Raw genomic sequence first — 12,800 nt, forward strand, 5'->3', positions numbered from 1 at the left:
TTATGGAGGGTAAAGACAAGAACGTCTCACACCAGGTGAGATGATCCATCTCTGCCAAGTGGGAGCCTGCTGTCCCACTGGAGCCTGGGCCAAGTGCAAAGGTGGGATTCCCTTTGCCCACTAGCTTAGCCTTAAGCTTAGATCCAAGTTTGGCACCTGCACTACTGCCAAAAAGGCAGAGATAGAAGATGACATACATATCACAGTGTTGAAAGGGCCAGGGGTTAGGGCTGGGTCAGGGTCAGGGTCAGGATCACAGAATTGAGGGAACAGTTAAGAATGGAATTTCAAGACAGGCCAGATGTGTCCCAGGAGATGGTCAGAAACTAAGAGAACAATCAGAAGGAGGTCACAGATAAGGGTGGGAGGGATGAGAAAGTTTAGAGATGGCAGTGGGAAATGGGTCCAGACCCTAGAATTATTCCAAACTCAAAGAACATGTAGTCCTAGAGGTTCGTTGTCTGATTTCTATAACCTCCGGGGTAGGTACACTGTAACAATTCTGAGTTGGACAAAAATTTGTTTCTGTTGCTGCTTAGCTAATAATTCCAAACTTCTGGCTTAAACCAGGTTCATAAACAGGTCATCACAGATCCAAGTTTTAAGACCTGAACCACTGTCCAAAAGGCAGAGAAAGAAGATAACATACATAATACAATTTTGAAAAGGCCAAAAATGAAAAGTGCACATCCAAGGATACCCGTCACAGGACTGTTGATAACAGTGAAAAATGGAAACAGTCTAAATATTTAACTCATAGGAATTGATGAATTAAAATATGGTACATTCACATGATGGAATACTATACAACCTTCAGGAATGATTTGAAATGTATTTATTAATATGGAAAGACATGTACTGATAACCTATTAAGTAAAAATATAAATTACTAAAATGTAAATAGTAGATTCCCATTTTGGTGGGGGCGGGGGTGTAAGGGGGAAGTCTGTAGAAGTATACACAGAAAGCAGTCTAGGCCAGGCGTGGTGGCTCACGCCTGTAATCCCAACACTTTGGGAGGCTGAGGCAAGCAGATCACCTGAGGTCAGGAGTTCAAGACCAGCGTGGCCAACATGGTGAAACCCTGTCTCTACTAAAACTACCGAAAATTAGCAGGGCGTTGTGGCGGACACCTGTAACCCCAGCTACTCGGGAGGCTGAGACAGGAGAATCACTTGAACCTGGGAGGTGGAGGTTGCCATGAGCTGAGATCTTGCCGTTGCACTCCAGCCTGGGCAACTAGAGTGAAACTTTGTCTAAAAAAAAAAACAAGAAAGAAAAAAGCAGTCTAAAAGGAAATATTCAGAATTAACTCTCCTCTGTGGGCTGTGAAATTACTGATTACGGATGTCTTTTTCTTTTTGTTCATCAGTAATCCCTTTTTTTTTTTTACAATCAACATGTATTTTTTAATATAATTATTTTTAAACAACAGAAAAAAAAGACAGTTTAGGCTGGGCGCAATGGCTCACGCCTGTAATCACAACACTTTGGGTGGCTGAGGTGGGTAGATCACTTGAGGTCACGAGTTCGAGACCAACCTGGACAACATGGTGAAACACCGTCTCCACTAAAAATACAAAAAAAAATTAGCTGGGCATGGTGCCACATGCCTGTAGTCCCAGGTACTCAAGCGGCTGAGGCAGGAGAATCTCTTGAACCCGCGAGGCGGAGGTTGCAGTGAGCCAAGATTGCACCATTGCACTCCAGCCTGGTAAACAAGAGCAAAACTGCATCTCAAAAAAAAAAAAAAAAAAAAGACAGATGGAAGATTTGAGTCCAGGGAGTGAGGTCAGTAGTAGTAATGGCCCCCCTGCCCCATTCACAAGCCTCTGTCATTTCATTGGCTCCCCAGTAAGGAGACAGGGCAGGTGTCCATTTCACAGACGGAGAGAACTGAGGCCTAGAGAGGTTAAGCGACTCGGCCACTGACTGCCTGTCGGTGGTGAGTTCAGAGCTCTAGCCTAGTGAGTGCCCTCCATCTCAAAAAAAAAAAAAAAAAAAAGACAGTGTAGTTTTCCAACTTCCTGCAGTTTGTGCCTGAGGCATTCACTATCTCTGTTACATTGTCTTTCTCTCTATACGGTCATCATTTTCTCATTATTGTTATTTTGGTTCCAGATCCCTTTCTTCCGTCTCCTTGGCAATCTATCCTCAGACACGCAGATTCTTGGTGAGGGGTGGGGGTGGGGGTGGGGGGGCTGCAAATAGGGATGGAGGCTGCCATGCTCTAAGGAGCACAGAGGCGAGAATTCTGGGACAAGAGTGTGAGCTGAGATGGTTTCCATTCAGCCCAAGGCAAGGAGGAGTGGAGAGCAACGCGGCGTTTGGCTGGGACCTGGCTCCCTGTGTTCACTGGAGTGTGGGGTGAGGGTCAGCTGATCAGGACAGAGGCCAAGGATGAGTGGACAGTTTGATCTCAGAACAGTGCTGCCATCTGACTCCTTTCTGACTTGACGGGAGGCCTAAAATTCAGATCAGACATGTTTTTGCAAAGGTACATGGGTGTGTGATTCCTTGCACATGTGATTTCCAAGATGATCTTCCTCAACAGGACTGGCTCCGGCTCCCCAGCCTGCAGCTAGGCATGAAATTTCACCCCAACATGAGACTGTGTTTCTCACGATGGAGTGCGTATGACCCCAGGGCAGTGAGAAGCCATAAGATGGAAGAAACTGCATTTCGAATGGAAAAAGAAAAAAAAGCTTTACTCAAGATTAATGAGTTCATATTTGTACAGCAATTAAAACAAACAAATATGTTTTATTTGGAGATTTGGAAGGATTCGTGCATGCTTCGGGATTCTAATGTTGCAGTAAGCACAAATATAACATGGAGAAGAATGTGAAACCTAGATGAATTTAACATTTTAAGTCTCCGGAGACACTTTTTAATTCCCCTGGGGTAGATCTGCTTCAGGCTACACCTCAGACTCTGCCCATATTCACTCCTCTTCAAGAAGCATTGGCCAAATCGGTCACCAAAGTGTCTTATCTCATGTCCCTGGAAGAGATCAATTTCATCTAGGTCAGTTACAACCCAAAGTACATAAATTACTAAGCCTCCTGTGAGCAGGTTGTAGTCAGGGGTGGAGGGCTTAAATAATCTTCCATAATTTCCTCAAGTGTTAATGTCTCCATTTTATTTTATTTACTTTTTTTTAAATACAGAGTGTCACTCTGTCACCCAGGTTGGAGTGCAGTGGCACGATCTTGGCTCACGCAACTGCCACCTCCCAGGCTCAAGCTATCCTCCTGCCTCGGCCTCCCAAGTAGCTGGGGCTACAGGTATGCACCACCAGGCCCGGCTATTTTTTGTATTTTTAGTAGAGACAGGGTTGCACCTCATTGCCCAGGCCGGTCTCGAACTCCTGAGCTCAAGCGATCCACCCACCTCTGCTTCCCAAAGTGCTGGGATTACAGGCATGAGCCACTGTGCCCGGCCTCCATTTTATCAAATTTTAAAACTGAACTGCAGTGAAGTTAAAATTCTTGCCCAAGGTCACATAGCTGGTAAAGTGACAGGAGCCAGATTTCCAGCTATAGTCAGTGCTGATGATAGTTAAGGCAAGGCACTTTTGAGAAACAAAGTTGTTCCTAAGCCAAGATGGTAGGAGGAGGACAACAGGAAGGAATGCTCTGTTAACAGTGGTCATTTCTCAGGGGTTGCAGTAAGATGAACTTTCACATTCTACTTCATTTCTGTAATACTTGGGTTGTTCCAGCCAATATGTTTTCTTAATGGTGGTTGCCCAATGATGTTAAAAGGTTATTTTTTAGGCTCTAACCCCAAATAACTTCCCTTGGTCTGATTTCAACCTCACTCAGCTACCTTCTGACAATTTGATTTCCCATTAAGCTGGCTAGAGAGAGAGGCACTGGCCGGCTGGGTGAAGCGGCTCATGCCTGTAATCCTAGCATTTTGGGAGGCTGAGGCAGGCGAATCACCTGAGGTCAGGAGTTTGAGACCGATCTGGCCAACACAGTGAAAGCCCGTCTCCACTAAAAATACAATATTAGCCGGGTGTGGTGGCACACGCCTGTAGTCCCAGCTACTCAGGAGGCTGAGACAAGAGAATCGCTTGAACCCGGGAGGCAGAGGTCACAGTGAACCAAGACGGTGCCACTGCACTCCAGCCTGGGCAAGACAGAGCGAGACTCTATCTCAAAAAAAAAGTGAGAGGGACACTGGCCAAGCCAACATCACTGTGTAGCCCACCTGATTTTCTATTCTTATTATAAATGAATGTGGCTCAACACATTTTTCTCCTCTCATCCCTAACCCATCCTAGGGTCTCACAAACAGAAAATAACATTATGCAATGCAAGTCAAAGCAGAGAAAACACAGAATCTCTTCTAGCATGGTAACACACAGGCATTCGGTCACTCTTGTCCGTGTACAAAGTCTGGTTGTCTCATCAATGCCTGACCCTTTGTCAGAGAGCAAGTAAAGGCTTCTTTTCTTCATCCATTGCTGTGTTACATAGAGGTCTTTCACTTGCAAGGGACAGAAGTTCAATTTGAACTGACTGAAGAATAAAAATCAGGGTAGATTTTATAGGTTAATATCCTTGAAAAAATCCAATGCTAGGTGTCCTGCTTCAGGTGTTCAAATAACATCATCAGGCCTTTGTCTGATTCTTTTCTCATTTTTCTTTTGTGCTGACCTTACTCTTGAGCAGGTTCTCTGCACACTGTGGTCCTGGCAGCCCCAGGGTTCCATCCTCTAACTTGGAAACCCAGCAGAAAGAGAAACTTCTCAAGAGCTCCAACAGAAGTCTCAGAATTGAATCTCATTGGCTTGGCTTCAATTATATGCCTACGCTCAAACCAATGGCTGCAGCTAGCAGAGCAGAGCATGCTAACTGGCCTGTCCTGAATTGTATCAGGGCCCCACTTCCAGAGAGCTGGAGCCAGACATCACCCTCTCCGTGAGCACAGAATGACAGTGGGAAGCAGTGGTTGCCCAAAGTGAAAACAGAGAACTGTTACCCAAAAAAGGGGAAAGAATGCTAGGCATGGGGGAAAAAACATGCCTAGATCCAAGGCCCCCTTCAGCTTAATCTGGGGGAAAACGTGATATAGATGTGTATCTATACCTTAGTATCTGAGACAGGTCTCAGTTAATTTAGAAAGTTTATTTTGCCAAGGTTGAGGACACACGTCCGTGACACAGCCTCAGGAGGTCCTGACGACATGTGCCCAAGGTGGAGAGCACAGCTTGGTTTTATACGTTTTAGAGGGACATGAGACATCAATCAACATATGTAAAATGAACATTGGTTCCATCTGAAAAGGTGGGGCAACTTGAAGCAAAGGCAGGAAGACTTGAAGTGGGGAAGGGGCTTCCAGGTCATAGGTGGACAAGAATGGTTACATTCTTTTGAGTTTCTGATTAGCATCTCCAAAGGAGGCAATCAGATATGCATTTGTCTCAGTGAGCAGAGAGGTGACTTTGAATAGAATGGGAGGCAGGTTGGCCCTAAGCAGTTTCCAGCTTGACTTTCCCTTGTGGCTTAGTGATTTTGGGGCCCCACGATTTATTTTCCTTTCACAGAGGTAACTGATGGTCTAGCTACAGGTTGAGAAGAAAAGGGATGGGGGCTGACCCCCCCCACCTCCCTCCTGGACGGGGCGGCTGGCCGGGCAGAGGGGCTCCTCACTTCCCAGTAGGGGCGGCCGGGCAGAGGCGCCCCTCACCTCCCGGATGGGGCGGCTGGCCAGGCGGGGGGCCGAACCCCCACCTCCCTCCCGGACAGGGCGGCAGGCTGGGCGGTGGGCTGACCCCCCCACCTCCCTCCCGGACGGGGCGGCTGGCCAGGCGGGGGGCTGACCCCCCACCTCCCTCCCGGACAGGGCGGCAGGCTGGGCGGTGGGCTGACCCTCCCCCTCCCTCCCGGACGGGGCGGCTGGCCGGGCTGAGGGGCTCCTCACTTCCCAGTAGGGGCGGCCGGGCAGAGGCGCCCCTCACCTCTCGGACCGCCCCGTCCGGGAGGTGAGGGGCGCCTCTGCCCGGCCGCCCCTGCTGGGGGGTGAGGAGCCCCTCTGCCCGGCCACCACCCCGTCTTGGAGGTGTGCCCAGCAGCTCGTTGAGAGCGGGCCATGATGACAATGGCGGTTTTGTGGAATGGAAAGGGGGGAAAGGTGGGGAAAAGATTGAGAAATCGGATGGTTGCCGTGTCTGTGTAGAAAGAGGTAGACATGGGAGACTTTTCATTTTGTTCTGTACTAAGAAAAAATTCTTCTGCCTTGGGATCCTGTTGATCTGTGACCCTACCCCCAACCCTGTGCTCTCTGAAACATGTGCTGTATCCACTCAGGGTTGAATGGATTAAGGGCCGGTGCAAGATGTGCTTTGTTAAACAGATGCTTGAAGGCAGCATGCTCGTTAAGAGCCATCACCACTCCCTAATCTCAAGTACCCAGGGACACAAACACTGCGGAAGGCCGCAGGGTCCTCTGCCTAGGAAAACCAGAGAACTTTGTTCACTTGCTGATCTGCTGACCTTCCCTCCACTATTGTCCTGTAACCCTGCCAAATCCCCCTCTGCGAGAAACACCCAAGAATGATCAATAAAAAAAAAAAAAAAAAAAAAAAAAAGAAGAAATGGGATGGGATGGTGAGAGAATTGGATTTCAGAGATAGAGGGCCCAGGGGGAGTGGGGAGGAGAGAGTTACCGATCCCACAAGGGAGGGGAGCCCCTTTGGGGCTGGCGACTCCAGGACACAGAGGGTGGCCTGCAGTGCCAGCTACTGGGGTAAGGGAAAGAGCTGAATCAGAGGCACAGGACTCTGTGTGGCCCTTGGCAGGTGACATGAGCACCAAAGGATCCTTCACACAGGCTTCTGAGTTCAGAGTGGCCTGAATGAAACATTTGTTTGAGGGAGTGCACATGCCACCCCACCATCTGCCCTTGAGGGCAAAGTAAGGAAATCACGTTTTCCTAACTGCTGTGTTACTAATATCTGCCTGTCTCACATGAGTCCTCTTAGCCTACGCCACCCGGCTGGGGCCAGTTGTGTCCAAATGAACCAATGAAATTGATTCAACCAGACCTTGGACGCTGGTAGATTCCACAAGGTCCTGCCCCATGGAAGGCCCCTTGGCAGGCAGCCAGCAGCCTACCCTGACCACACCCTGCCCTTGTTTCCCAGCCTTCCCTACAAGGCTGTATCAGGGTTCCGGGAAATGGGGGCTGGGGACCCCGGGCACAGGGCTTGGCTTAGAGTAGGCCCAAATAAATGGCAGCTGTTCTTAGTACTACTGGATACGCAGCATGCCTAGCACAAAACAGGACACCTGTGATTAGGCATGTGAAGTGCGCAGCAGGGCACCGATGGGAAGTTCATACACCCATAACTGTGAATACAACAGCTGTGGCTCTAAGGAAATGAATACAGTAGCAGGTGCCAAACACCTGTGCGCTGTATGTGGTTTTGTTTTTCTGCGTTGGGTTGGGCTTTGTCCTCCTTCCACTCACTTTTCTTACCTCTCCCCTCCTCTTTCCAAGGCCACCTGCCTGTAAATGTGCTCCAAGTGCAAACAAACTTTTTTCCACTCATTCTGACATCCAAAAGTTTGTGTCTGAGAAAGCAGTGTCCACCAATCCACCTATGTCCGACTCATAGGGCTGTCTGTTTATTGTGCAGATTTGTAGATGCCAGTGAGCCGAGATCGCGCCACTGCACTCCAATCTGAGTGAGAGAACGAGACTCCGTCTCAAAAAAAAAAAAAAAGTTAAATAAAAAAAATTAATAAAAGGTTCAGGGACCTGGGAAGTGGGGGTGAGAGAGTTGGATTCTGCTGCCTTCCAAAGCTTGAGCCACAGTTCTGTAGGCACCCACCAGGTACTTGGCCCCAACAGGAAAGTCCTGATTCACTAGACCCTGCCCACTTTGCCCTCCTATCAGGCAATTCAAAGTCTCCAGACCCGCAAGTTACTGATTAACCCTAGGTTTTGAGAAAATAAATAATAATAACTGAAGGGACAACGTAAGCCAAGAAACAAGCTGGGCAGCTCTGGGAGAGAGGAGTGTCAGACAGCTGTTGTCAACAGGCACCTGGCCAGAGTGAAAAGGAGGGGCAGATTCCATCCAAGTCCCAGCGGCGCCAGCTGACACTCTCTGCCAATGCCCAGGTGCTGAGCGACAGTGTCCCACCGGTCCCTGTGCCCAGAATGGCCTGCACCAAGACCCTGCAACAGTCCCAGCCCATCTCCGCAGGAGCCACCACAACCACCACCGCTGTGGCCCCTGCTGGGGGTCATTCTGGCTCCACAGAATGTGACCTGGAGTGTCTGGTGTGCCGGGAGCCCTACAGCTGTCCCCGGTTGCCCAAGCTGCTGGCCTGCCAGCATGCCTTCTGCGCCATCTGCCTGAAGCTCCTGCTGTGCGTGCAGGACAACACCTGGTCCATCACCTGCCCGCTGTGCCGCAAGGTCACCGCCGTCCCCGGGGGCCTCATCTGCAGCCTGCGCGACCATGAGGCAGTGGTGGGGCAGCTGGCCCAGCCATGCACAGAGGTATCGCTCTGTCCTCAGGGGCTGGTGGATCCTGCTGACTTGGCAGCAGGACACCCCAGCTTGGTGGGAGAGGATGGGCAGGATGAAGTAAGTGCAAACCACGTGGCAGCCCGGCGCCTGGCCGCGCACCTACTCCTACTGGCCTTGCTCATTATCTTCATCGGGCCCTTCATCTACCCGGGTGTCTTACGATGGGTGCTCACCTTCATCATCGCCCTGGCCCTGCTGATGTCCACCCTCTTCTGCTGTGTCCCCAGCACCCGGGGCAGCTGCTGGCCCTCCTCCAGGACTCTCTTCTGCAGAGAGCAGAAACACAGCCACATCTCTTCCATTGCCTGAGTGCCCTCTGATGAGGCTATCCCTGCAGCCTTTTCTGCCCTTGGGCCCCCGGACTTCCACAATGAACAGGGTAAGGGGTTACAGACTAAGACTGGCTCCTTCGGGAAATCACATGCCAGCGGGACTTGCAAGCCACAACCGAGATGGCCAGCCTGGGTCAAGAATTACACGCTTGGATGACAGGCTTGCACTTGCCCTTGGGATAGCATAGCTAAAACTGTTGGGGGCTAGGGGAGCGGACACAAACTACTTGAACACGACAAGGTGGGGGAAGCTCCTGTTCCTCTTATTCCAATGTTCTTGGTTTTTCTTTATATAACTTGATGAAAGTATTGCAGTATTGATGCTATTGTAGAATAGAACTGGAATTCCATTCTTTTTGCAATTTATGTAGCTGGTTTTGTTTTCTTGTTTTCCTTTGTTTTTTGGGCTTGGGGCAGCAGTTGGTTCACATTTCCCGTTGTTACACATTTTCCCTCCTGGGAGCTTGGAGTCCACGGGGAGGTCCCACTGTGCTTCCTCTAACACTGAGCATCTCGTGCCCAGCCTAGCCTTGGCAAGTGTCCTGGTTGTTTAGGTATCCCACGGAGTCGACCCTAGGGTTGGGGAGACAAAATGTGTGTGAAGGGATGGTGTTTCTGAAGCTGCAGGGGGAGTCCCACATTTAGCTGGCAGAGATGGGGAGGGGTGGAGAGGGCAGGGTTTGGGAATTGCTCCCAGCATCCTCACTAGGAGTTCCCCACTCCGTGCCACTAGGCCCTGACTTAGCAGCAAATCTTGGGGTTACAAGGACTGCAGTCCACATACAGCTGGGCCAGCTGCCCATCTATTGCACAGTCCCACACGGTAGAACTAGATCTTTATGGATGTTACTGTCTTTGTTATTGCATCTCAAGTACTAGTTAAGCTTTTGTCATAAAGATAAGAGGCCCCATAAATGCAACGGTCCTCACCAATAACCCCACTTTTCCCACCTCACCCTGCGAGTCGCAAGCTTCTTTTGTGCCTTCTTTCCACCATGTCTGCTTCTTAACACAGGGGAGGCATTGGCTGGGGGAAACGACTTTCCATGGTTGCCAGGGGCAGGCCTCAGCCGGGTGTTTATGTGGGAGTACAGATGAGCAGAGGATGGGAGGAGACATACTATTTCCTTCCAAAAGCCCCATAAGTGGGAAACATTCTTGAAACCTCAGAGGAGTGCTGTTGTCTCAGGGCAAGTCCGACACCCATGCCATTGGCCCTAATGGCGACTGGTGCTGAGACAGTATGAGTGTGTGTGGGCATGCACAGACCCACGGCTTTAAGCCAGACCAAGTGGGCCTGAAGAACACCATGTCTCCCAAGCTGAAGAGGGTCACTGGGCATTTCCTGAGCTGGCCCCGGGCATGTCAGTTTGGGATGGCTGCCAGTGGGATAGGCAAGGAACATTCCCTCCCAACTCACTTCACTTCTATTCGATCTGTAATATTTCTCAGACCCTTCGCCAAGATCAAAACCTCCCCCCAATGTTTCAGTTGCTAATGACACCATTTCTACCATAATAATGGTGGTTACTTGTTTATCCAGTACTTACTCTGTGCCAAGTACTGCAATAACTGCTTTCCATGCACTAGTTAATCTTCGCAATAACCTTATGAAGTACAGGCCATTACTATCTCTCTCTTGCAGAGGAGGAGATTGAGGATCACAGAGGTGAATTCGCCTGCATAAGGTTGCACAGTCGATGCCTGAGCTCCCTTGAGATAACCCAGGGCTCCTTCTGCCTCATGATGCTGCTTCCTTTGTGTACAACTCCCAAATAAGTGGGGATCTGGTCACCACTTGAGGGTTTTTGAGAAGTGCATGGAGAACAGGAAACTAATTTCAGGAGCCTCCAAATTCCAGCAGTCAGCTGCACAGAGAGGCCGGAGAATTTTAGAATCTGTCATCCATGCTAAAGAAAAGAAAAGAGAATGATAGGCCAGGCGCGGTCGCTCATGCCTGTAATCCCAACACTTTGGGAGGCTGAGGCGGGCAGATCACTTGAGGTCAGTAGTTCAAGACCAGCCTGGCCAACATGGTGAAACCCCATCTCTACTGAAAATACAAAAAAATTAACCAGGCATGGTGGCGGGCACCTGTAATCCCAGCTACCTAGGAGGCTGAGGCAGGAGAATTACTTGAGCCCAGGAGGTGGAGGTTGCAGTGAGTTGAGATTGTCCCATCGCACTCCAGCCTGGGTGACAAAACAAGACTCCATCTCAAAAAAAATTAAAAAATAAAAAGATAAAAAAGAGAATGATAAAAATAGAATGGTTCTCCTGTAGACTTCTACCTCCCAGCTCTAGCCTCCTCTGCAGTGAGTTAGGCCAGCAGGAACATTAGAGTCTCAGGTTTGAGACCTCAGCTGCCCCATCGTTGCCCTTAAGCAGGTCTCTTTACTTCCCTGAATCTCACATTGTGAAAATCAGAAAATAGTGAGATTTGTAATAGTGATTCATAATAGTGAGATTTCCTGTCCTCATTCCTGGCATGTGGTAGGCCCCCAACCAATGTGCCCTCCGTCCCCCTGGGCAAAGTTGTTCGGACACTGCTATCACCAGCCTTTTGGAAGCTCAGCTGGTCTCAGTCATCCTCTGGCCTTGGCGGCATGGGAACAGAGAGCACCAGAGGCCAGAATCAACCCAGGCCACCCTGGAAGAGAGCAGAGGAAATAGACACAGAGGAGGAAATAGACATCCTGCAAAAGAATGTGATTGGACAAACCAGAGAGCCAGCCCGGGGCTCAAAGCCAAGCTCTGACCTGGTATGCGACAGGAGGGAGTTACAGAACTTCTCCGAGCCTTAGTTTGGTCACCTGTAAAGTGGCAGGTGGGGGATACACTCTTCCCAGGGCCTCCGTGAGGATTCAGGGTGCTGCTGGATGAGCAGCCACTGTCTAATGGACTGCTTTTGTCGGCCACCATTGGCCTCCTTGGGTAAATGGGTTTCTTGGGGCTTGTTCAGCCTGACAGCCAGCAGGGGGCAGCCAGTCGAGTGTGGAGTGTTGTCCAGGGCAGGCCAGTCTGGCAGTGAAGTCTGAGCCTAGGTCCTAGGGGGAGGTCCTAACGATGAAAAGAAATTATGGGGAGAGGCCAAATTTCATTCCCATCAGGTCCATGTCCCCATGCAGCAGCCTTGGAGGCAGACATAGCTGGCTTGAATTCCAGTTCTCCACTTACAAGTCCCTTCGTCTCTCTACGTCTCAGGTTCTTACCCGTGAAACTGAGGTTATGATACATACCTGCTAGGGTTGCTGGGGAATCAGCGAAATAATCCATGGTTGAGCACTAAGGAGATAAAGAAGGGAGGGGAAGACAGGGAGAGACAGAGAGATGGGATTGAGTTCTAGAAATCCCTAGTGGGAATGATGAGAACAGACATTTAATAAACCTGGGCACTAGAATTCACCTTTTCCATGATCAGCCTCAGCACCAGCAGCATCCTCAACAATATGATAATTGTTGACATTATCTAAATGCGCCCTGCAAAGTGTATTACATATATTATCACATATGCTATAAAGGAGGTACTATTGTTGTTCTCAAATTATCAGTGAGGACTTTGAGGCACAGAGAGGTGAAGGAACATGCCCAAGATCACACAGTGAGACAGTGGTGGGGCCAAGGGTAGACTGTACGAGTTTAACTCCAGAGTTTGGGCTTTGAGTCGCTTTGCTGTACCAGATGGAACATTGCAGCACATCATAAGTGATCAAGTTATGTGGGTCACCTGCCCCTAAGACTGAAGAATTAAGAAGCACTGGCATCCTCTCATTCAGTGACAACTTCCTGATTTAGTGGGTGCCTGGGACAGAGGGTTGTGGGAATCTACCTGTCCCATCTCCCTGAGCCACTTCCTTGCCTCACCTGATTTATTGCTGGGACCTCCTGTTCATTGTTGGAACCCCTTTTCAAATG

The 12,800-nt window shown here is 49.6% G+C and overlaps 1 protein-coding gene across 1 annotated transcript; it reads left to right on the forward strand.

Annotated features, from left to right (window-relative positions):
- Positions 1–7,996: 7,996 nt before the first annotated feature.
- RNF186 (ring finger protein 186) lies at positions 7,997–9,270 on the forward strand. The gene has a single exon (XM_004065290.5). It carries the CDS (start codon positions 8,179–8,181, stop codon positions 8,860–8,862), a length of 684 nt encoding a protein of 227 aa, XP_004065338.2. The 5' UTR covers positions 7,997–8,178; the 3' UTR covers positions 8,863–9,270.
- The last annotated feature ends 3,530 nt before the right edge of the window (positions 9,271–12,800 follow it).

Source organism: Gorilla gorilla, chromosome 1 (genome assembly GCF_029281585.2).
Source record: "Gorilla gorilla gorilla isolate KB3781 chromosome 1, NHGRI_mGorGor1-v2.1_pri, whole genome shotgun sequence".
NCBI lineage: Eukaryota > Metazoa > Chordata > Mammalia > Primates > Hominidae > Gorilla > Gorilla gorilla.

Excerpts from the sequence above, each read along its gene's own strand:
- RNF186 (XM_004065290.5), top strand. The coding sequence starts at position 8,179 with ATGGCCTGCACCAAGACCCTGCAACAGTCCCAGCCCATCTCCGCAGGA.